The 25,351-nt window shown below is 45.9% G+C and overlaps 1 protein-coding gene across 1 annotated transcript in view; it reads right to left on the bottom strand.

Moving 5' to 3' along the window:
• The window catches only part of LOC126095023 (dipeptidase 1-like), a 350,057-nt gene that overhangs the window by 171,250 nt on the left and 153,456 nt on the right, over nucleotides 1-25,351 (bottom strand). Inside the window, exon 5 of the mRNA XM_049909685.1 lies at nucleotides 8,501-8,633. Within this exon, the coding sequence (XP_049765642.1) occupies nucleotides 8,501-8,633 (133 nt within the window). The remainder of the gene's footprint in view (nucleotides 1-8,500; nucleotides 8,634-25,351) is intronic.

Here is a 25,351-nt window from a genome sequence, read left to right as displayed (position 1 = left end):
GGCACGGGATACATGCGGACGTGCATTGTCCTGCTGGAACAGCAAGTTCCCTTGCCGGTCTAGGAATGGTAGAACGATGGGTTCTATGACGGTTTGGATGTACCGTGCACTATTCAGTGTCCCCTCGACGATCACCAGTGGTGTACGGCCAGTGTAGGAGATCGCTCCCCACACCATGATGCCGGGTGTTGGCCCTGTGTGCCTCGGTCGTATGCAGTCCTGATTGTGGCGCTCACCTGCACGGCGCCAAACACGCATACGACCATCATTGGCGCCAAGGCAGACGCGACTCTCATCGCTGAAGACGACACGTCTCCATTCGTCCCTCCATTCACGCCTGTCGCGACACCACTGGAGGCGGGCTGCACGACGTTGGGGCGTGAGCGGAAGACGGCCTAACGGTGTGCGGGACCGTAGCCCAGCTTCATGGAGACGGTTGCGAATGGTCCTCGCCGATACCCCAGGAGCAACAGTGTCCCTAATTTGCTGGGAAGTGGCGGTGCGGTCCCCTACGGCACTGCGTAGGATCCTACGGTCTTGGCGTGCATCCGTGCGTCGCTGCGGTCCGGTCCCAGGTCGACGGGCACGTGCACCTTCCGCCGACCACTGGCGACAACATCGATGTACTGTGGAGACCTCACGCCCCACGTGTCGAGCAATTCGGCGGTACGTCCACCCGGCCTCCCGCATGCCCACTATACGCCCTCGCTCAAAGTCCGTCAACTGCACATACGGTTCACGTCCACGCTGTCGCGGCATGCTACCAGTGTTAAAGACTGCGATGGAGCTCCGTATGCCACGGCAAACTGGCTGACACTGACGGCGGCGGTGCACAAATGCTGCGCAGCTAGCGCCGTTCGACGGCCAACACCGCGGTTCCTGGTGTGTCCGCTGTGCCGTGCGTGTGATCATTGCTTGTACAGCCCTCTCGCAGTGTCCGGAGCAAGTATGGTGGGTCTGACACACCGGTGTCAATGTGTTCTTTTTTCCATTTCCAGGAGTGTATTTTGGGGCTTTGACGGTCTAACGCGCCGGCTGGACAGACTTTGGCACGAATTCTCCGAGGAGGACATCCAACAACTCTGTTACTCAGTGCCAAGTCGAGGGCCAGAGGGTCAAAGGTGTACCAACACGTTATTGACTTGTTCAATGTGTGAAGAGTTTTCTCTTGAATATATCACGTAATTGTTATCATTTGTTTGTGTGTACATGTATATAGATACAGGGTGAAAAGTATTTAAACCGACAAACTCTGGGAGGTTGTAGGAGACATCAAAACAAATATTTTTCCCTAATCTCGTTTTTTCCTATGAGGAAAATTTAAACCGGTGGAGGCCGTATTACGCTCTTCAATTGTTAGAGGCCGTATTACGATCTTCAGTTGTTAGAGGGCGCATTACGCGCTTCAGTTGCAGGCAACTGCTGTCCACCAGAGTAGTAGTGCATTGTCTCTGTTTACTAATGGAGCGACACACCTGGAGTGAGTTCACTGATAATGGTTGGTGCGTACTACGTAGCGCACCACAAGGGACGAGCTGCACAGCGGGTTTATCAACAACAATATCCTAATCGCCGTACCCCGCATCATACGACCTTTTCTGCTGTGTACCAACGTATGCGGGAGACCGGGTCATTTAGCAGATTACCTGGACAGGGACGCCGTCGCACTGTAAGGACGCTGCAATTTGAGGAAGCTGTCTTGCAGCATGTGGAGCGGGATCCTACAATCAGCACTCGTGCAATTGCACGTAACATGGTGACGAATCAGACGAATGTAAGAACAGTCCTTCGAGATCAGTTGTTACGTCCATTTCACGTACAGCGTATCCACAACCTGGAACCATTTGATTATCCACCCAGAGCATAGGTTTCGCAGTGGTAGCTGGAACAGTGTGAAATGCATCCTACATTTCCATCCTCTTTGTTGTTTACCGATGAAGCAACGTTCGGGCGTCATGGAGTCTTCAACACGCACAATTCGCATGTTTGGAGTGAGAATAACCCACATGCCAAAGTTACTAGCGCTCATCAAGTGACGTTCTTCGTTAATGTGTGGGTCGGTGATGTTGGGGGCTGTTTAATTGGGCCGTATCTGCTACCTAGGCCATTAAATGGCAGGCACTATTGCAATTTTCTCGCGAGAGCATTGCCATAATTGCTGGAAGACGTCCACATCCCTACAAGACAACGCATGTGGTACCAACATGACGGGGTGCCAGCACATTTCAGTCGTCGTGTGCGTCGATTCCTGGACCGACGGTTCCCAGAAACGTGGATTGGCAGAGGTGGTCCTGTACCATGGCCTGCTGGATCCCAAGATACGTCCCCTCTGGATTTTTTTGTGTGGGGAGAGAAGCGCAACCTTATTTACGCACCTCCTGTTGCATCAGAAGGGGATCTGGTTGCCCGGATTGTATCAGCAGCTGCGGGAACAATTCAGGATAGTCCTGGGGTTTTTGCCCGTGTCAGACAGAACGTGATCCGACGGTATAACCTTTGTTTAAGTGTCAATGGAGGCATTTTTGAAAATCTACTGTAATTGAAATTGGGTTGTGTTAATGTGTTGTCTCTTGGTCATAAAAAAATGGGAAAGTGTTTCTTGGTTTAATTAATTTGCCGCCAGAGAAATCTTCCTCTACCGGTTTAAATACTCCTCATAGGAAAAAATGACATTAGGAGAAAATATTTTTGATGTCCCCTACAACCTCCCCGAGTTTTTCGGTTTAAATACTTTTCACCCCGTATAGCCGGCCGGGGTGGCCGAGCGGTTCTAGGCGCAGGTTCGAATCCTGCCTCGGGCATGGTTGTGTGTGATGTCCTTAGGTTAGTTAGGTTTAAGTAGTTCTAAGTTCTAGGGGAATGATGACCTCTGAAGTTATGTCCCATAATGCTCAGAGCCAGTTGAACCATTTGTATATACATATACCGATTTCCGTGCCATTCGGATAACTGCTTCGTGGTGACTCACTTCATACTCTTAGATTGTAGTAGTCACCCTGTCAAAAGAACCCACAGATGGTCTAAGACACCGTCGCGTGACTCCCACCGACGCCAGGAGTCGTGGCAGTGAAACGGTGTGCATGTTCCAGCCGCCTGCATAGAATTAGCGAAGTAAGGTTCTTCGGCGTGGAGGTGTCGCAGAAAGACAAAAGGAGCCATCGAGCTTGGACGCCACCATGATCACATAGTATCAAAGTGGGCTGTCCAATGTATCTTCAAGGAATGGTTCAGCAATCGCAGACATCTGAGCCGTGCACTGCTTGCGTTTATCCCTTTTATTGTTTCTCATCTTCTATTACGGTAGTGCCGGCTCGTTTATGCCATTTACTGGTGTCACTAACTTCCTGCCTTACTTTCCCTTGAGTGACAGCAGCAGCGCGTATCGATAAGTGCACTGTCGTACCATCTCTGGAGCGACCGATAGCATTTCCGGGTCGTTGTGTGTCTGGCAGTCAGTTGGGGACGTAGCAGCAGTGAAGTCGGGAGACAGAGCGCCGGTGATTCGCCGACAGCCAGTGCTCGCTGACCGCTGGCGACACACATCAACTGTCCGACGGAGGGAGATTGGAGGGGGACGACTGTTGGTTGGTCGTTCGGTTGGTCGTCTCATTGGCCGATGTATATTTGGTCCTTTCACAGTTTCTGGGTCCTGGCAGTCGGTCGGTTGGCGTGGAGCAGAGAGGAATTCTCCGCGGAACGTAGTTTGGTCGGGGCCGCTGGCGGTCTCTACACGGTGTCTGAGTGTGTGAGGCTGTTGCCATTGCTACAACGTGCGTGGCTCACCAACCCTGGACACGAAAGTTGAGTTTTGATTTAATCTACCAGCAAGTCAAGACTGTTCACATTGTGTCGTTCGGAGTTCGTTGTCGGCTGTTGGGATATTCCCGCGAGCAACAACTTGGTTTTCAAGTTGGAAAATTCTGCCAACCCCCTGTGGAGTTTCATTGTACTTGGTTATATGAATTGAAGTGCACCAGCGGAATCTTCTGCCTTGTGGCCGTTAACGTTCCGGTCACCTGTCCTGGCCGTTGACGTAAATTTCAGGCAGTGTAGTTTCCTCATCATGTTGTTGCTGTCCAGCACGGTGTGTAGTTTGACAGCTCCGTGTATGATTGGTTGTGGGCGCCAATATCCTCTACGTTGTTCCGTTGAGCTCCCTGTTGTGAACTGGTCGGGTGAAGTGGAAGTTATCTCGTCTGTGGGTCCGTTGACTGTCGGTCGGTTGGGTTGGCGTCGGATCGTGAGTGGTTGGCTCGACTGCGTGTCTCACCTAAACGAGCGTTAGTGTTTGAATTCCAGGTCGACCCTCGAACATCTGAGCGCCCTTGAGTGTACTTTTTTTATTTATTCTTGTTGTTTGTACTTGTATGTCTTCTAGCCGATTTTTTAAAAATTAAAGTTGTTTTGCCCTTAAGCCGTAAGATTCTTTAGGACTTTTGCCTAATTCAAAGAACTGTTTCACGTAGGACCTTTGGCATTTTAAGGTTTTAATGTTGTTGAATTTTAAGTGTTGGACTTTCAGCCGATGTTGAGTTTGTTTTGCTCTTAAGGCCTTCAGCCTAAATTGAAGAACTGTTTCACGCAAGGCCTTTGGTTTAAAAAAAAGTTAATGTTATGAAGTTTTAAGTGTTAGGCCTTCAGCCGATTTAAATTTAACTTGTTTGCTCTTGAAGTGTCTGACTCTTTGGGCCTTCAGCCTAACCAAAGAACTGTTTTGAGATAATGCTTTGAGTTTTAAATTTCTGTTTTGGTTGAAATTGCCTAATTCAAATTTTTTAAAAAAATATTTTAATGTTGTTTAGCCTTAAGTGTTGAGCTTTCAGCCAATTTTGAATTCAAATTGTTTGCTCTGAAAATCTCAGATTCTTTGGGTCTTCAGCCTAAATAAAGGACTGTTTTAAGATAAGGCTTGCCTTTTAAATTTCTGATTATGCTTGCGTTTTAAGTGATTAGCCTTCAGCCGTTTTTAAAATAAAGTGGCTTTCAGCCGGTAATTAAGTCCCAAAGAATAAAGCTGTGAGTTAAAAAAAAATTTAGAGGCTTTTGTAATGTTTGATTAATTAATAGAGTTGTATGTTCAAGTGTAACTGACAGCCCCTTATTTTGGCCCCTTTCCACAATCTAAACTACCTGTCCTGTCCTGCGGGTTAAGCCGGGCATCTCAACGACGGTATGAGAACAGCGGTTGTAAGAAAGATCCTGACGGTTCCAACTTAACTAGTTTCTGAGTGGAAATCATGCACGTAACCGTAATTTGAAGGGGAGTGCCCCGAAAACGGCAACTGCCCACAGCGGCAAATGAAGTCACGTCTTAAATCGGCCAAACAACAGACATACAGTGTGATCCGACGACCGCGACTTCGCCCCCCTTTCAGACGGTGCAAGGAATCAAGTCCACAGCCTTAGGCTTATGAGTAATTTTTTGTCCGTGGATTTGCACGCGTACGCACATGTCAAATATATTTCACATAAATTAAACATATTTCACATGTATTTGTACACTTTCTAGCGAATTTCCCCGTGCAGTTTCGTTTTCACACAGCTCAATATTTATGATACCGCATCACCTTAGCTATGTGTCGTACAATGATATAATTTTGGTGATACACTCAGTGGTATATCTGAATGCCGTCTGCAAAATGTGTCTCGAATACAGTAATTAGTAAAGAAGTAATAAACTAAAACGTCACGCTTCATGTGGCAGTTTTAATGCATGAGCAGCGAAAATGTAGCTAGCGATACTTCCTTGCCTGCTGCCTTACTTCTTGTGGCGCGGTTCTGCTATCTCCTCCGTTTTAAACATGGACTACTGGTTTTAGTGCCCTATTTGTTTACAATTTAACATGAACGATGGGGAGTGACTATAAGGCAGTTGTTAAAAATAATCTTAATCACTTGAGTCGTGAAATCGATCGTGTGACTTTTAGTAAAGTGTATACTGCAGCCAGTGCGGATCACTTCATTCAAAATGTGGAAATTTCTCTGCAGTTGCCCGCAATTTAAAATGGCATGAATAAGCGATAAACTTTTTTCCTTCATGATTGTGTGGGGACTACCAACGAGAAAAAGTGTTGTAAATATTTGAAAGTATATGTAACCCTTGCTGCAAGGCGCTAAGCGTTGTTAAATCCCAAATACCGGACGAATAAAATGTGTATATTCCTGCGTCGTGGCTACACTGCTTTCACACACCCACCCGCACCCCTGTGGTAGACAGCTGCTTCTCACTCCCACAGCAATTCTTTCCTGACAGTAAGTGATATGTGTACCAAGTGTGGTTGAAATCGGTGCACTGATTTAGGAGGAGACATGAAACATGTGAACATACATATATACATTGAGAGTTGGCAATACTCTCTTAGGATGTAAAGGTTGGCTACAGCGCGCATACACAAGCTCAGGAATGTAAGATATTGTTGTCGCGCTTCGCAGCGCACGGATTAACTAGTGGTAGTTAGGAGGCCGCGGTGTAGGAGCCCGCCTGCTGTGGTGCGCACGTGTGTTGGGCGAGGGGTCGTCGCCGAGCTGCCGTACTGCCGTGTCCGCCAGCAGTGATACAGGATCTGGTAGTGAGCTGATATTTTTTATAATTTGCAGCGCGCTTATTAATTTAAAGGAAAGGGTTTGTGTATGTGCCTAGCAGCAGACGGTAATTTTAATAATGATAGGAGTTGAATTCTTAAGGGAAACCATTCTTAGGTGAATAGATTAAGTATTGATGTTTGTAATTGACTTCTTTTGTAATTGTCACGGAATTGTTTCACTATGCATTTAACTGAGAAGTATTTCAGTCTGTCTCAAGAGTTTGATTAATTTGTAATGCCACTGGAGGCAGATTTACATACAAAGCGATTGTTCAAAGAGCTTCTAGCATTTTGTTAATTGAATGAGACAGAATCGCTTTCAGAATTACTTGTTTGGGTTATCATTTATCGAGTTTAGATTTGACCAAACCCTTTCTCTTGCATTATATGTAGTTGTAGTAAGCAGCAGCAGCAACAGCAACAGCAGGAGCCGCCATACAGAACATGCATTGCACTCAGCATGAATAATAGTTTTTTTATGTTTTTGTTAAATAATGTAATGCAGCAGATCAAGCAGTGGCAGCAGAAAGACCAAGTACGTTATCTGTTGTGCACAGGACCAATTAAAAAAAACGTTTAGGCGATCTCTGTAATCGTAAAGTTAACAAGAGTACAAGCACGAGATTTTCAGTAGAAAACACGAGATAAGAAGATAGAGCTCGCAACACTCACCTAAGAAAGAGCTCGCGACTTTCATCATACATCTAGTTTCGTAATATGTTCGGATTTGAACTTTTTATCGCAGTAGGACACTGGCATTGTCAATATTAAACAATAAGTAATACATTGGAAACGGTAGTGTTACCAAATAAATATGCTGGTATATGGTTTATAAGTTTTCTTCCTGCAATAATTACATATTTATGCGAAGAGGGTGTAAAGATTTAATATTTACATAAAAGTTATTTGTACCTTTCATCCTCACTGTGATCTGGTAATGCTCTATCACTTCCGAATCTGTACAATCCCTGGACTGCCTCTGTTGTTTCTGTGGGAACATCTCGTAAATGATTTATTGCTCAAAAGCTGTAAATCCAACGTCGTAGTACTACAAGGAATGGCTCTGAGCACTATGGGACTTAACTACTTAGGTCATCAGTCCCCTAGAACTTAGAACTACTTAAACCTAACTAACCTAAGGACATCACACACGTCCATGCCCGAGGCAGGATTCGAACCTGCGACCGTAGCGGTCACGCGGTTCCAAACTGACGCGCTTAGAACCGCACGGCCACAACGGCCGGCTACAAGGAATGCAAATGGTATCTTATAGTTAGCGGAATGGAGCTCAAAACAGACAGCTAGCTACATCCAAAAAGCAAAATTGTAATGTAAATCACTGAGCCACTTGAAGACGAGGATGATGCCGCGCGGGATTAGCCGAGCGGTCTCAGGCGCTGCAGTCATGGACTGTGCGGCTGGTACCGGCTGGGTTGTGTGTGTTTGTTCTTAGGATAATTTAGGTTAAGTAGTGTGTAAGCTTAGGGACTGATGACCTTAGCAGTTAAGTCCCATAAGATTTCACACACATTATGAACATTTTTTTTTTTGAAGGTGAGGATGGGAGCCCGTAAACACGTCGTGGGAGAAAATAAAAGTGTCTCTCACACGTAATTATTTTATCTTTTTATGCAGTAAACATTCACAGTTTCTAAACATCCGACATGGATGACATATGGTTAACCATTATTTCATGAAAAAACTAATAATTTCCTGAGTGTATAGTAGGATCTAGTTCGTAAGGAAATACTGAGGTTGTTTACAGCTATTGCTCCCCCTAGTTTCTGCATTATGTTTGATCTTCGGATGCTTGTGTAGTATAAGAATCAGCTTGACCTCGTGTGTGACAAAATCGCCACGCATGTTGTAGTAAGCGTCTTACGGTTTGAGATAGAGGGCAGAGTCGGTGAACGTACCTCTGGCGCTGGTGACGAGGGCCAGGTCCCTGGGGTAGCGCTCCACCAGCCTGCGGATGACGTCCACCTGTTCCAGCACGAGCGTCACGGCGTCCAAGTGCTGCGCCGAGCACGGCACGTAGGCCGACCAGAACTGCAACACACACACACACCTCCATCATCACCAGCTAAGTGACGCTCCCCATCATGGGGACACACCACTCCTCTATGTGTCTGCACAGGGGAGAAAGATCCAAACCATGTACTTCTACTAGACCTCGTAATACGTACCACATAAAACTAATTGCTAGCACTCTCCGGGCTCTTGTTCATCTGTTCCCAAGCAGCCTCCAAAACTCGTTCGTATTCAGCGACATAGAAACTTACAAGCTACTGTACTAGTTCGTCAACCGCGCCAACATCAACGTACACTGAAGCGCCAAAGTATAGGCATGCGTTTTCAAATAGATATGTAAACAGGCAGAACACGGCAATGCGGTCGGTGTTCCTGTGTAACCACAAGCGCCGGCACGAAGATGAAGAGCGCAAGAGCAGAGAAGGCTGTGAGACGAGGCCGGCCAATAGATCGCTGACTGGGACCGCACCGCGACAGGAACGGCCTGTACAAGAGGAGAATGTAAGTGTGGTGTCACCGCCAGACACCACACTTGCTAGGTGGTAGCCTTAAATCGGCCGCGGTCCGTTAGTATACGTCGGACACGCGTGTTGCCACTATCAGTGATTGCAGACAGAGCGCCGCCACACGGCAGGTCTAGAGAGACTTCCTAGCACTCGCCCCAGTGGTACAACCGACTTTGCTAGCGATGGTTCACTGACAAAATACGCTCTCATTTGCCGAGACGATAGTTAGCATAGCCTTCAGCTACGTTATTTGCTACGACCTAGCAAGGCACCATTACCAGTTACTATTGAGATTATAAATAATGTACCGTCAAGAGCGATGTTCACCATTTCTGGATTAAAGTTAAGTATTCCACCAGCTACGTCAGTCTAATTTCCTTGTCCTGCTCCAGACCTCACGCCAGCCTGCGTGAGCTAAAACGCGTGCCTTTCGGCTTCCTCTAGTAAACCGGGTTGCTCTCTTGCCAACCCACAACAATAAGTGCTGCTCCTGCCAGCCTCGGCTGCACAGTACGAGACCGGCAGCAGGAGAGCACTACGACAGCAGTTACTAGTAAAAAAAATGTAGTGTGCCTAGGGCCTCCCGACAGCTAGACCGTTCGCCGGATGCAAGTCTTTCGATTTGACGCCACTTCGGCGACTTGCGCGTCGATAAGGATGAAATGATGATGATTAGGACAACGCAACACCCAGTCCCTGAGCGGAGAAAATCTCCGACCCAGCCGGGAATCGAACCCGGGCGCTGAGGATTGACATTCTTTCGCGCTGACCACTATTTTTCTTTTTTATTTTTCTTTTTTTTTTATCGTTGTTCGGTCCTTGCGGACGTCACATGACACCCGTTGAAGTTCGTTTGTTGATCCTTCCACTCAGTTTTTTTCATTACAGAGACCAACCAGCTCTCTGACCGAACACGCTGAGCTACCGTGCCAGAGGCCACTCAGCTACCGGTGGCGGACAGCAGTTACTAGTGATCCATATCCATTGCTTGTATGGACATAGTATATAGAGAAAGACACTGCCTGTTTGCCTCTCGCCCATCGCTTGCGACACGTTCTTGTAATACAAAGTTAAGTATTGTCTATCTTCTTTTTTGTAATAAAAATGTTAATGTGATTTGCTTCAATTGTTATATAGCATTCCGAGACCGCAGCATCGTTTAGGCGCCCTATATGAGACCAGTGGGCAAGACCTCACAGTCGGCAACGCCTATATAAGACAACAAGTGTCTGGGCAGTTGTTGATCGATTACTGCTGCTACAATGGCAGGTTATCAAGATTTCAGTGAGTTTGAACATGGTGTTATAGTCGGCGATGGGACACAGCATCTCCGAAGTAGCGATGAAGTGGCAATTTTACCGTACGACCATTTCTCAAACGTACCGTAAATACCAGGAATCCAGTAAAATATTAAATCTTCGACATCTCTGCGGCCGGAAAAAAACCGTGCAAGGACGGGACCAACGGCGACTAAATAGAATCGTTCAACGTGACAGAACTGAAACCCTTCCGCCGGCCGCGGTGGTCTAGCGGTTCTAGGCGCTCAGTCCGGAGCCGCGCGACTGCTACGGTCGCAGGTTCGAATCCTGCCTCGGGCATGGATGTGTGTGATGTCCTTAGGTTAGTTAGGATTAAGTAGTTCTTAGTAAAGGGGACTGATGACCGTAGATGTTAAGTCCCATGGTGCTCAGAGCCATTTGAACCATTTTTTTTAAACCCTTCCGGAAACTGCTGCAGATTTTAATGCTGGCCCTTCAACAAGTGTCAATGTGCGAACCTTCAACGAACCACCATCGATATCGGCTTTCGGAGCCGAAGGCCCACTCGTGTACCCCTGATAACTGCACGACACAAAGCTTTACGCCTCGCCTGGGCCCGTCAACAAAATGGTTCAAATGGCTCTGAGCATTATGGGACATCTGAGGTCATCACTGCCTTAGAACTCAGAAGTACTTAAACCTAACTAACCTAAGAACATCACACACATCCATGCCCGAGGCAGGATTCGAACCTGCGACCGCAGCAGTCGCGCGGTTCCGGACTGAAGCGCCTAGAAACACTCGGCCACAGCGGCCGGCTGGCCCGTCAACACTGACATTAGACTGTTGATGACTGGAAACTTGTTTCCTGGTCGGACGAGACAACTTGATGAATCCACGGACCTTGCGTGTCAGCTGGGGACTGTTCAAGCTGGTGGAGGCCCTGTAATGGTGTGGGGCGTGTGCAGTTGGAGTGATATGGGAGCCCTGATACGTCTAGTTACGACTCTGACAGGTGATATGTACGGTCAACAGCATCCAATGTTGTCCATTGTGCATTCCGACGAACTTGGGCAATTCCAGCAGGACAATGAGACACTCTACATATTCAGAATTGGTACAGAGTAGCTCCAGGAACACTTATGAGTTTAAACCTCACAGACATGAACATCATTGAGCATGTCTGGGATTCCTTGCAACGAGCTGTTCGGAAGAGAGCTCCACCCTCTCGTACTCTTACGGATTTATGGACAGCCCTGTAGGATTCATGGTGTCAGTTCCCTCCAGCACTACTTCAGACATTAATCGAGTCCATGCCACGTCGTGTTGTGGCACTTCTGCGTGCTCGCTGGGGCCTCCTCAGTGTATAGCTCCATGCACTGCTAATACAGTGCTCCTGGTACTTATATGGCAGGGGGAAGACCAAAAGTCAGTTAACTGCCTATATCCCCACGTGCTACTCTGCAGGAAATGGACCACTCAACTTGCAAATGTATGTCACTATGTACCTCCTACGAATACATGTGTGAGTGTACATCTAGGGCTACACAGAATACTTCCCAAGGCACCGTACGGCTCGTGGCGGAGGGTTCCCTGTACCACTACTAATCATTTCCTTTCCTGTTCCAATCGCGAATAGAGCCAAGGAAAAATGACTGTATGTATGCCTCCGTTTTTACGCGTAACTTATGCTGGCGGTAGTAGGATCGTTCTGCAGTCACCCTGAAATGCTGGTTCTCTAAATTTTCTCAATACTATTCCTTGGAAAGAACGCTGCCTTTCCTCCAGCGATTTGAGTTCCCGAAGCAGCTCAGCAACACTTACGCGTTTTCGAACCTACCGGTAACAAATCTATCAGCTCGCCCTTGAATTACTTCGATATCCTGCTTTAATCTGACCTGGTACGGATCCCAAGCGCTCGAGCAGTACTTAAGAATAGGTCCCACCACAGTCCTATATGCGGTCTCGTTACAGATGAACCACACTTTCCTAAAATTCTCTCAATAAACCGATGTTGACCATTCTCATTCCCCACCATAGTCCTCACATTCTCGTTCCATTTCATTATCGCTTTGCTGTGTTAGACCCAGATATTTAAATGACGTGTCTGTGTCAAGTGGGACACTACTAATGCTGTATCCGAACATTACGGGGTTTGTTTTTCCCATATATCTGCGTTAACTTACATTCTTCTATATTAGAGGTAGCTGCCATTCATCGTTGTTGTTTTATCTGTGTCAAGCAGGAAACTACTAACGCTGTTTCCGAACAATAGGGTTTGTTTTTCCTACACATCTGCGTTAACTTACATTTTTCTACATTTAGAGGTAGCTGCCGTTCATCACTGTTGTTTTATCTATACGTTTGGCTGTATACACAACCCTGGTTGTTGTAAACTATTCTCCTTCTCTTTCTAGATGGTACTAACAGACTTGCAAGATATTGAATTCTCTATCCGCAACTTTTGGAACGATTCTCACAAGACTTACAAAGAATATTTCATTGTTATATAGTCATTAGTGTTGACTGAATTGGGAGTATCCCACATGTTTACCATCGGCTATTTACGATTTCTTACTGTGTTACCAGTAGATTTTTGTAGTATACTACGACGGTGTATCCAAAGTTCCATTTTCGTCTTTCTTACACGTTTCCGTATATCTGATTGTAAATCTTATTTATTTCGAATCAGTGCTTTGTTTCCTGTATTACGTCGTACAAGGGTGCAACTGAAAATGACGTCGACCATATATTGTCAAAACCAACTGTACTGCCGCGCAGTGTAACCGCGCGGTCTAGGGCGTCTTGTCAAGGTCGGCGCGGCTGTCCCATCGGAGGTTCGAATCCTCCCTCGGGCATGGGTGTGTGTGTGTGTGTGTGTGTGTGTGTGTTGTCCATAGTGTTAGTTTAAGTAGTGTGTAAGCTTAGGAACCGATGACCTAAGCAGTTAGGTTCCATAAGATCTTACCACAAATTACCAACTGTACTATAGCATTTCCTGTGTTGATTTGGCTATATGGGCACGTTCTGAAAGCCAATAATTAAACAAAAAAGGGCTGAACGCTTTGAGATAATCAACGCTGTCTGCGAACGCCAAGCACCCAGCATGGGTCACCTAAAAAATGCACCCATTTTATTTCGCGAACCATTCGAGACAGTCTGCAGATGGGAAGACAAGGTGCAGCGCCTTTAGCGCATTGTGAATTCGCAATACACATCATCCACAACACTTATACGTCGCTGTCTGTCGACGTCACAGTCACTTGAGAGGACCAAGTTACCGTGACGTCATGGACACTGTAGAGTTCATTTACTGATGCTTGGCTGAGGCGCAGTTAGATCGCGAGATTGGCACTTGTGTATCTTTTTTGAGTATATTCTTTGTGAGGTTAGTTGGTGTAGGTTGGCTGGTTGTTGCCAGTGAACTGGGCGCAGGGCAAAGGTTGAAATTCGTAAACTAGAGCTTTGGGTTTAGACAAAGAGCCACCAAGAACGGCCGATGAAATATACCTCTTTTTCACTATCAGTTTCAATCAGTCACCACAGTACCAACATAATATAAAGGTTAATCCCAGTAGTTGTTTGTTGCCTGATGAAAACTGATTGACCGACACTGACAATGAATAAATTTCTGTTTCAATAGAAGCGCTCAGTGGTTTTCAAATGTGACTTTTCTTCCTAATATTTACATGCTGTTGGACAGCATCTGCTGAAAATAGTTTGGGTTTGGTCCAAAGGTGTCATTTTGAAGACAGGAAGTCTCCACTATTGTTGCAGCCCGAGAAAACTGTCGAAGGACGTATTTCCGGAACAAGGTACATGTTTTTAGGGAACTTGGTACTTAAATTCTATGGTTATAGCGTACGGACAAAATATACTATGAGAAATTTTCGAAGAAAATAAATCAGAGAAATACAGTATTCTATTTTCTGAAATTCTATAGCATCCAAAGAAAGGATAGCGTGCACTTTAGGCTCAAATCTCTGTAACGGAATTGCTTGTGGCCGGATCCGTTTGTTCATTGCGGAGTGCGTTTCGTCCCTCATTCTGAATAGGGCGTCCGTTTCCTGGCATAACAATGGTGCATGGACGCTTGCTAATTCCGATATTCGTAGCGAGCTCCTTTGATCGGCCGGCTGTCGGTTGGCGCCCTTTGTTCGCAAGTCGCGCCACCAGCGGTCCTTTGTCCCCGTGCCCTAGCACCGCTATTCTCGTGTTAACCGCACGGAGCTGTCATTTGCATACGTACTCGTACTCGCTGTGCTACAGAGCGCCGCACACAGCCACGTGTCAAATAAGAAGTAATCTGGCACGATTTGCTTCGCATCGATGGACGTTCACAAAGATTAAATAACAGTGTCATGAACAATTTTTAATAAATCTAGATGAATACAGTGGAATGTCAGGTCTTAAATGGCTACAGAGGATAATTGAAATGGCCTGGGAGTCGGGACAGGTTCCATCAGACTGGACAAAAGCAGTAATCACACCAATCTTTAAACATGGGAACAGAAAAGATTGTAACAACTACAGAGGTATCTCTTTAATCAGCGTTGTGGGTAAAATCTTCGCAGGTATTGTTGAAAGGAAAGTGCGAGTATTAGTTGAGGACCAATTGGATGAAAATCAGTGTGGGTTTAGGCCTCTTAGAGGTTGTCAGGACCAGATCTTTAGCTTACGGCAAATAATGGAGAAGTGTTATGAGTGGAACAGGGAATTGTATCTATGCTTTATAGATCTAGAAAAGGCATATGACCGGGTTCCTAGGAGGAAGTTATTGTCTGTTCTACAAGATTATGGAATAGGAGGCAAACTTTTGCAAGCAATTAAAGGTCTTTACATGGATAGTCAGGCAGCAGTTGGAGTTGACGGTAAATTGAGTTCATGGTCCAGAGTAGTTTCGGGGGTAAGACAAGGCTGCAACCTGTCTCCACTGTTGTTCATATTATTTATGGATCATATGTTGAAAACAATAGACTGGCTGGGTGAGATTAAGATAGGTGAACACAAAATAAGCAGTCTTGCATATGCGGATGACTTAGTTGTGATGGCAGATTAGATTGAAAGTTTGCAAAGTAATATTTCAGAGCTAGATCAGAAATGTAAGGACTATGGTATGAAGATTAGCATCTCCAAAACGAAAGTAATGTCAGTGGGAAAGAAATATAAACAGATTGAGTGCCAAATAGGAGGAACAAAGTTAGAACAGGTGGACGGTTTCAAGTACTTAGGATGCATATTCTCACAGGATGGCAACATAGTGAAAGAACTAGAAGCGAGGTGTAGCAAAGCTAATGCAGTGAGCGCTCAGCTACGATCTACTCTCTTCTGCAAGAAGGAAGTCAGTACCAAGACTAAGTTATCTGTGCACCGTTCAATCTTTCGACCAACTTTGTTGTATGGGAGCGAAAGCTGGGTGGATTCAGGTTACCTTATCAACAAGGTTGAGGTTACGGATATGAAAGTAGCTAGGATGATTGCAGGTACTAGTAGATGGGAACAATGGCAGGAGGGTGTCCACAATGAGGAAATCAAAGAAAAACTGGGAATGAACTCTATAGATGTAGCAGTCAGGGCGAACAGGCTTAGATGGTGGGGTCATGTTACACGCATGGGAGAAGCAAGGTGACCCAAGAGACTCATGGATTCAGCAGTAGAGGGTAGGAGGAGTCGGGGCAGACCGAGGAGAAGGTACCTGGATTCGGTTAAGAATGATTTTGAAGTAATAGGTTTAACATCAGAAGAGGCACCAATGTTAGCACTGAACAGGGGATCATGGAGGAACTGTATAAGGGAGGCTATGCTCCAGACTGAACGCTGAAAGGCATAATCAGTCTTAAATGATGATGATGATGATGATTATGATCTATATGACGCACTCGGAAAACTGAAAGAAATTTATACCTCGATACAATAATGAAAGGATTAGGAAGGTGTTGGCGAAGTGTAAGGAATGCCAAAAGGATAAACCCTCGATACAACGGATGCAGCCACCTGTTTCCGACTATTGTGAAGAAATCAAAGCAGCTCGCGTTCTGCGACCTTCTAGGTCCCTCCCCAGCTCAAAAAAAGGTTTTTGTTACGGTTTTGCTGTTACGGAAATACGTGAAACGCACGCCAGTGCGCAAAGCAACAGCAGTGACTGTTTCGAAAGCATTCGAGAGGGATTTCTTGACACAGGAAGGTCATGTGAAAGTGTTATTTCGGATAACGGTCCACAGTTTCGATCGCAACGATACGATGGGTGGAAACATTAAAAAGGCACAGAATTAGAACTATTTTCGTAGATATCCTGAGATAAGTAGATGATAGAGCTGCTTTACCTGAAATAGAGGAAACCTTACTAAGAGTTATACGTGAAGAACGTTTGATCAAAGTACGAAAGTAAAAAACAAAAGTATTGGTCTACAACAAAGAAGATCAACTTGAAGATGAAGTGCATATCAGATATGCACTACATGTTGAACTCATTTATTTGTCAAGGAACTCTAATCACTAAAGACTGCAACGACAAAAAGAAGTTAGCAGCTGATTTTCTGTAAAAAAAGGGATCTTTAATTCTGTCTCTAAATGTAACAGTTGAGGTGTTTCTGAAAGCTCATGTCTAGGGTGAGATGTGGACTTCCTGAACTGAGGGAGTTAAGATAAGGAACTCTCTTGTCATACCGTGCTACAGGAGCATTCTCAGAATGAAATCGATTGAAGGGGCCAGAATTGACGACGTCTTTACAATGACAGGTGAGATGCGAATTTTTGGAAATATGTTACAGAAAATAAAATGCGAATGATTGGTCATCTGCCGGCCGCGGTGGTCTCGCGGTTCTAGGCGCGCAGTCCGGAACCGCGCGACTGCTACGGTCGCAGGTTCGAATCCTGCCTCGGGCATGGATGTGTGTGATGTCGTTAGGTTAGTTAGGTTTAAGTAGTTCTAAGTTCTAGGGGACTGATGACCACAGCTGTTAAGTCCCATAGTGCTCAGAGCCATTTGAACCATTTGAACTATTGGTCATCTATTGAGAAATGATGAACTCATATTCTAACATAAGATGGGAATACATCAACGGAAAAGCCCTAGAGAAAGGACAAGACTCTAATACATTACCTAGGATATGGAAGCTGTTGGTCGTAAGACGAACACAGAAGCGGAGAGATGGGAATGCGAAAGTGAAGAGTAAAGATCTTTGCTGCTTAGTAGACTGGTACTCGGCGGGCTCCTGCCAACAAATTCTCGTGTTTTACTATGAAGGAAGAAAGCTCACACGTAATTACAGTTTTGGTATGAAACTGTGTGGCAGACAACTCTGATGGAGAATTTTCAGTTTTCAGGTAAGACTCCTGAAAGTAGTCGTAGTGGGAAGCCGTGCATGGACGCGTTTGTTCCCATATTTATCCGTTTTCACTTACAGGTACAACTGTGTGTGCTGCCACTAGAGAATTAGAAGTACACGAACAAAAGTACGGGGGAAAATTTAACCGAAAACAATACCTTAAAGTAAAAGTACACATGGTAACTCGCAGCCTGCATCTCCTCACAGAAAGAAAGATCAAGCGTAGAGAGTCCTTTTCAGCCAGTGAAGTACTATTTTATAATAACAGGACGGTGCCAAGGTTGTTCTTGCTTCCGTGTATTCTTACTGGATACCTTCACCTCTCGTGTAACGTGAAGTCTCATCTCTCACGTTTTTCTAAAAGTGTCGAGTGCTGGACCATATAATACCATCAGCACAATATACATTTTCGGGTAAGACTTGTTTGCCTGTTTCGAAACCAAGAAATGTGAAGCTGCTTACACCATCTTCTTCGTGATCATCCTAATCTCCTTCTACCATTCGTCCTGCAGTTATGAGTTTTCGTAGCTGTTCGACATTGAGTCATATGAAGTAAGTGGGCATGCTATTCCCTTCTGTATTATTGGGCATTTTCTACTATTCCTTGAACATGGAGTTCCTCTCTTTACTCACTGTTCTTCTCGTGGTGTTCAAATTTATATCCTACCAAAGATCTTAAAAGTCTCACTGCTGCAGCTTCAATTGTGTGTATTTGTTTCTTTGTTGAGATCCACTTGACAGATCAGCTGACATGTTGTGGGATATTTCAGGAAGACGTGGGGAGGGGGGAGCGGGGGTGTTTGGGGGAAGAGACCAAACAGTGAGGTCATCGGTCTCATCGGATTAGGGAAGGATGGGGAAGGAAGTCGTCCGTACCATTTCAGAGGAACCATCCCAGCATTTGCCTGGAGCGATGTAGGGAAATCACGGAAAACCTAAATCAGGATGGACGGAAGCGGGATTGAACCGTCGTCCTCCCGAATGCCAGTGTGCTACCACTGCGTCATCTCGCTCGGTAAGACGAGGAGAATCCAAGGACTTAATAAAAGTTATTAAAAGCAAGAAAAACAAATCTTACTAAACAGTGAAAGGGAGAACTATTACAATTAATGGAGGTTGAGACGAGGATGTAGCTATTAGCTCGCAGCTTTTCATGTCTACTACATTGTTGTTGTTGTTGTTGTTGTTGTCTTCATTCCTGAGACTGGTTTGATGCAGCTACATTGTTAGACGATAGAAAACCAAGGCGACTGAGACATTAAAATAGGATCAGATTACTGGATAAATATCATGATATTCGCTGACAACCAAATAATTTTACAAGAGAGTGTTCAGGCTCTTGCAATGGCAGTCCGTTACGGGGACAATAAACGGAAGGAGCCATACCAAATATTTCACACAGGGAGACTAACGCTGTAAATTTTAAAGTTCCGCACTTGTGTTAGAAGGTTATTTTTAGAACAAGTTTTCTCATTTTAACTTCTTCAAACTGCCAGCTTGAAAATAACACACGCATTACATAAAATAAATATCAGATTGTGAACACTAGGCAACAAAGAGCCGAAAGAAATCAAAATAACATTTTATACAGGATGGTCGGAGACAGTGTGGGAAGCTTGTAAGGATGTTGCACGGTAGGGTGTACTGAGAAATAGTGATTAACAAAAAATTCCTATACGTTGCGCCGTTTCCGAGTTAATTAGCATTCAAGTCAGCCAATACCACCGTTGTGCGCGCAAATTCAAGCGGCACGTCAGGTGCAATTAGTGTCAGTTGGATAGCGGACGAGGCTTTTCCGCCTCTGCCTCGGCTTCGATACTTACAACCGTCCCATGTCAATTTTTTGTGTTGGTGACAACAGCTCTGGTGGGCTGCTGGAATTCGTGCACGCAATGGCCTGATCGGTTAACTTCACTCAGTGCCCTTCAGTCATTGCAATGTTTGTATCCGGCAGACAAAATTGTCCAGACCATCCAGGATGCCCTTCTCCGACTACAGCGACTGGGGAAGGTTGTAGCTTTTTGCTGGGTTCCGGGGCATGTGGGCATTGCTGGGAATGAAAGGGCAGATCTCGCAGCCAAGGAGGCGTGTCTCGATCCACAAGTATCTCAGTGTGCTATCCCCTTGCACGCACTCACCTCGCTGTTGAGCACACGGGTCATGCGTCGGTGGGAGGATGAGTGGCTGGAAGTGACTGACAATAAGCTCCGTATAGTCAAGCCCACAACGCGTGTGTGGTGTACTTCCTTTCAGCCCCATCGACGGGACGAGGTTCTCCTCACTCGGCTTCGAATAGGCCACAGCCCTATGACGCATGGCTTCCTTCTCCGGCGAGAGGACCCTCCAATGTGTGGTGCTTGTGGCGTCCAGGTCACTGTGCGCCACGGTTTATTGGATTGCGTTTTATTTTCTGACCAGCGGGTCGCGGCTGACTTGCCAGCGGACCTGCCATCTCTTTTAGGCAACACTCGGACGAATGTGGTTAAAGTTTTAAAGTTCTGTGCCCTGTCAAATGTTTTTACAAAGATTTTAGGGAGAGGATTTTAATTTGCTCACTGTGTGACAAGCTCGCCCATATTTTATGTAAGTGGCCAGCCAATAACAATTTCCTGTGACATTTTTGTTGCTATGTTTCCCCTTTCCTTAGGTTTTACTTTCTTATGTAGCATTTTCCTTCTTTTCCTGCTTTCTTTGAGTGTGTGCTTTAGTTTTCTTAGGTCTGTCCACATTCGTTCCTTTTAATGTGTGTCAGGGCGCTGATGACCTCGATGTTGAGGGCCCATAAGCCCCAACACACCACCACCACCACCAACTCCAATGCTAATTACATTGGAAATTGAGTAACGTGTCAGACTTTTTTCTTAAGAATTATTTCTCAGGACGACCTACTCTGCAACAGCTTTACAAGTTTTTCAGACTCTTTCTGACCGCCACGTACAGTAATGGATACAGCTGTTTTGACGTACGGCTAAGGTTCGTGAAAAATAAGGTAGCAAGAAGGAACAACCTGCATACAAAGAAGTGCAGCACAAATAGTCACAGGTTTGTTTGCGGTACATGAGACTGTTACGGAAACGCTGAAACAACTAAATTGACAGGTACTTGAAGATAAATGTAAGTTGTCCCATGGGAACCGACTTGCCAACTTTGAAGAATTAGTACTACGTGAGGAATCTAGAAATAGGCTACAGACTCCATCGCACCGCTTCTATAGGGAAAGCACGTTAAACTACACTGCCTGACAAAAGAAACTGAGGCACCCAGAAGGGAAGCAATAAACGACTCATAACTTCATGGGTTGAGGGGGTATGTGATGTTATTTCAGTGAATACAATACTGACCTAAATTTACAAAGAAAGTGGCAGTATGTGTCCACTTATTAGTGTGAGGTTGCACCCACTCCCCCTACGGCCTGGAACCATTCACTGATTTGGTTGGGAAGAGTCTCGTAAGTCGGTGAATTCTCTGATGGGGCAAAACGGCCTGCAGCTGTTTGTGCCGTGTACTCCTGCGAATTGATTATTCCGGTGTAGTGTGTTCGATCTCTTTCGATTCGCCTTGCGGTGCGCGGGTTGGTGCGCCCTCTGGGATTCCGTGCGGGAAGCCGAAAGGGAGTCTCGGGCAGAGAGAGAGAGAGAGAGAGAGAGAGAGAGAGGAGAGAGAGACGAGCGGGTCTGGGCGGAGCGACGCCGGAAGATCGCGGAAGTCGCGTCGGCAAGTGGTGTGAGTGTGGCAGCTGCACTGGGGCCGGCCGAGCAGCCGAACTGGAGGTGCTGCAGTGACTCGCAGTCGTTCGTCCTGTTTACGAGTTCAACCTTCCTCACGCTGTGGCTACGGGCTGGTGTTATTCTGGCCATTACCTTATTAGCGGCATTTGGAATAATATTGTTAAAGGTGAGCTGTTAGTTTGGTGCATCTTCATCGGGTGGAGTTACAGCGAATCTTCTTTCTGTCGTATTCTGGCTTGCGCTGCTGAGCAGTGAGTGTTCCCACGTCACGTGTCGAAATACTGACTTGTGCCCTGGGTAATTTACGTATGAAATGGAGTGCCTATGTGGGCGTGTTTGCTTAAATTGTTGATGAAGTGTTTCGCAGTACCCTTACTTGAGTGTCTTTAAATTGCATTTAAGTTTGTTGCTGAACTTATGTCAGTTAAGGGACGCTGAAATTGTCACGCTAATCAAGTAAAGTTTAAGTCTACTGTGACACCACTGTTTACCTGTTGGATTGAAATTAATTCAATCTTAACCACAGCTAGGAATAATTCAAGGCTAATTGTAAGCGCCGTGTGTGTTTGTTTTGTAATTCTTTCTCTTACTCACTACTGTTGAGTGTTAAACTGTTTTGGAAACACCTTTGACGTCGTTCCACGGTGTGGTTTTAGAAAGACGTCTGTGATATTATTTCCTGTAAGCCATTGTGCCCATTAGGTTATGTAAGGCTTAAATACAGTGACTAGTTTGGTAATTTTCTGTGTTTCGTAATTACATTTTACAAGCACTAAAATTTTGCCGATTGTTTGAAGTCAGATAACTTGTTGATGATTCATGTTAAATCAGCTGATGTACATTTAAATTGAACAAGTTATGTGTCAATATGTTGTTCCCAGTACCTTGGATGAATTTTCTTGCGTAATAAATTAAATTTTATATTCTATCCTCAATTTGTTGCTCAGCCTTCCACTCCAGCAGCCCCTGTATCCTGCTCCCAACCATACCACTGTTGTAACCGGTCCTCGATATCGCCGGTGATGGCACATCCGAGCTTGTCCAAACACGTCTTATCGGGAACGCATCTGGGGTATTGCAGGCCACAGGATACCACACCATGATGTATACTGGTCATAGAGACAAGTGCCATGTGTGGATGAGCATTGTCCTGTTAAAAAATGGCTCCAGGATACTGGCGCATGAGAGGTAACACATGAGGGAACAGGATGCCCGTGGCGCACCATTGGGCATCCCCAAAACGGAGGACAATGGGACCTGCCCACAGATGGCCGCCATACTCACCAACGACGGCCATCCGGGCTACTGCAGCACACCATCGCTGAACGCAAGCAGGAGCAATTCATCAGCAGTCTATGCTTCCCGGACGTGGCGTCACTCCAAACGCACCCGCTTGTGTTGTGGTGCCAACGGCAGGCTACGCATGGGAGAGTAATTCCCTATTCCGGCTGTGGCTAGCCTCCGCGCCAATGGTGCGGGACGATTGCGAATGTTGCAGGGAGTGCATTACTTGTTATCGGATGGCGGGCGCAAATGTAAAGGGGGTGCGATATGCCTGGTGCGATATTCGGCGATTAGTCAGACGTCGTCGAGCGCAACCTCCACGACCCATGTGCCTGCTGCCCCCACCTGCCCGAGCCGTCCAACATCGGGCACAGGTCACAATCGATTGCTACACAAAGCTCGATATTGCACGATCTGACCGTCCGGCAGAATAGAGACCCTCAAATAGCCCCCTTTCAAACTCTGTCAGCTGGTGGTAACGCGAACAACACTAACCCTTTCTGGTGGCTGTTGTACCTACGACAGAGAACTGCAACTCTAATCATTTATATACCCCCGTGATGTGTACGTCTACAAAGATACATCGACATACGAAATGTATTTTCGTTAGACAGTGTAATTACAGAGCGCACAGAGGGATTTTATACTACTGGTCATTAAAATTGCTATACCGAGAAGAAATACAGATGATAAACGGGTATTCATTGGAAAAATATATTATACTAGAACTGACATGTGATTAAATTTTCTAGCAATTTGGGTGCATAGAGCCTGAGAAATCAGTACCCAGAACAACCAACTCTGGCCGTAACAACGGCCTTGATACGCCTGGGCATTGAGTCAAACAGAGCTTCGGTGGCGTGTACAGGAACAGCTGCCCAAGCAGCTTCAACACGATACCACAGTTCATCAAGAGTAGTGACTGGCGTATTGTGACGAGCCGGTTGCTCGGCCACCATTGACCAGACGTTTTCAGTTAGTGAGAGATCTGGAGAATGTGCTGGCCAGGGCAGCAGTTGAACATTTTCTGTATTCAGAAAGGCCCGTACGGGACCTGCAGCATGCGGTCGTGCATTATCCTGCTGAAATGTAGGGTTTCGTAGGGATCGATGGAAGGGTAGAGCCACGGGTCGTAACACATCTGTAACGTCCACTGTTGAAAGTGCCGTCAATACGAACAAGAGGTGACCGAGACGTGTTGGCAATGGCACCCCATACCATCACGCCGCGTGATACGCCAGTATGACGATGTCGAATACACGCTTCCAATGTGCGTTTAAGGTGATGTCGCCAAACACGGATGCGACCATCATGATGCTGTAAACAGAACCTGGATTCATCCGAAAAAAATGATGTTTTGCCATTCGTTCACCCAGGTTCGTCGTTGAGTGCACCATCGCAGGCGCTCCTGTCTGTGATACAGCCTCAAGGGTAACCGCAGCCATGGTCTCCGAGCTGTTAGTGCATGCTGCTGCATGCATCGTCGAACTGTTCGTGCAGATGGTTGTTGTCTTGCAAACATTGCCATCTGTTGACTCAGGGATCGAGACGTGACTGCACGATCCGTTACAGCCATGCGGGTAAGATGCCTGTCATCTCGCCTGCTAGTGATACGAGGCAGTTGGGATCCAGCACGGCGTTCCGTATTACCCTCCTGAACCCACCGATTCCATATTCTGATAACAGTCATTGGATCTCGGCCAACGCGAGCAGCAATGTCCCGATACGACAAATCGCTATCGCTATAGGCTACAATCCGACCTTTATCAAAGTCGGAAAAGTGATGGTACGCATTTCTCCTCCTTACTCGAGGCATCACAACAACGTTTGACCAGGAAACGCCGGTCAACTGCTGTTTGTGTATGAGAAGTTGGTTGGAAACTTCCCTCATGTCAGCACGTTGTAGGTGTCGGTACCGGCGCCAACCTTCTGTGAATGTTCTGAAAAGCTAATCATTTGCACATCACAGCATCTTCTTCCTGTCGGTTAAATTTCGCGTCTGTAGCACGTCATCTTTGTGGTGTAGTAATTTTAATGACCAGTAGTGTATTAGCCATTCTTCCGGTATTTTGTAACGAAACAAACCGGAACAAACTTCACAACGTGGTACGATGAGGAATCACTTCTGCCATGCACTTCAAAATGGCTTTCAACGTAGGCCTATGGACGTAGATGTAGAACACACAACACTGAAACTGTGTAAGTGGAAAGTTCCAATACGAGAAAACTTTCCTATTTAGTCGGCCTTACTCGAGGTAGCGTAACCAGTAAATGTTGTACATTCTTCACACTTCATGTAATCCGTTATTTTGTGATCCCTAATAAGACTTTTGCCTACTCGCAGTACTGACAGAAACTTAGGAAAAAAATTACAAATTGATGATGTGACAATTTACTGGGAAACGTTTTACCGAAATATCGTACGGCATTTGTATTTACGCATCCGGTACCAATTTTGGGGCGGCTTCCCTAGATTAGCAAACTCACTGAACCTCGTTGACTGGATCTTCTGGTCCTGTGATCGATGTGTGCGTGGAGTAACAGCGAAATGTTGTACAAGTTGATTGAGGTTCCCCTCGACGAAATCTGTCGCCCGCTGTTCTTGTAAATATAGAGTCTGTTTGCTCGAAG

This window comes from Schistocerca cancellata, chromosome 8 (assembly GCF_023864275.1).
Source record: "Schistocerca cancellata isolate TAMUIC-IGC-003103 chromosome 8, iqSchCanc2.1, whole genome shotgun sequence".
Lineage (NCBI taxonomy): Eukaryota > Metazoa > Arthropoda > Insecta > Orthoptera > Acrididae > Schistocerca > Schistocerca cancellata.
This window is presented reverse-complemented; position numbering and strand designations above follow the sequence as displayed.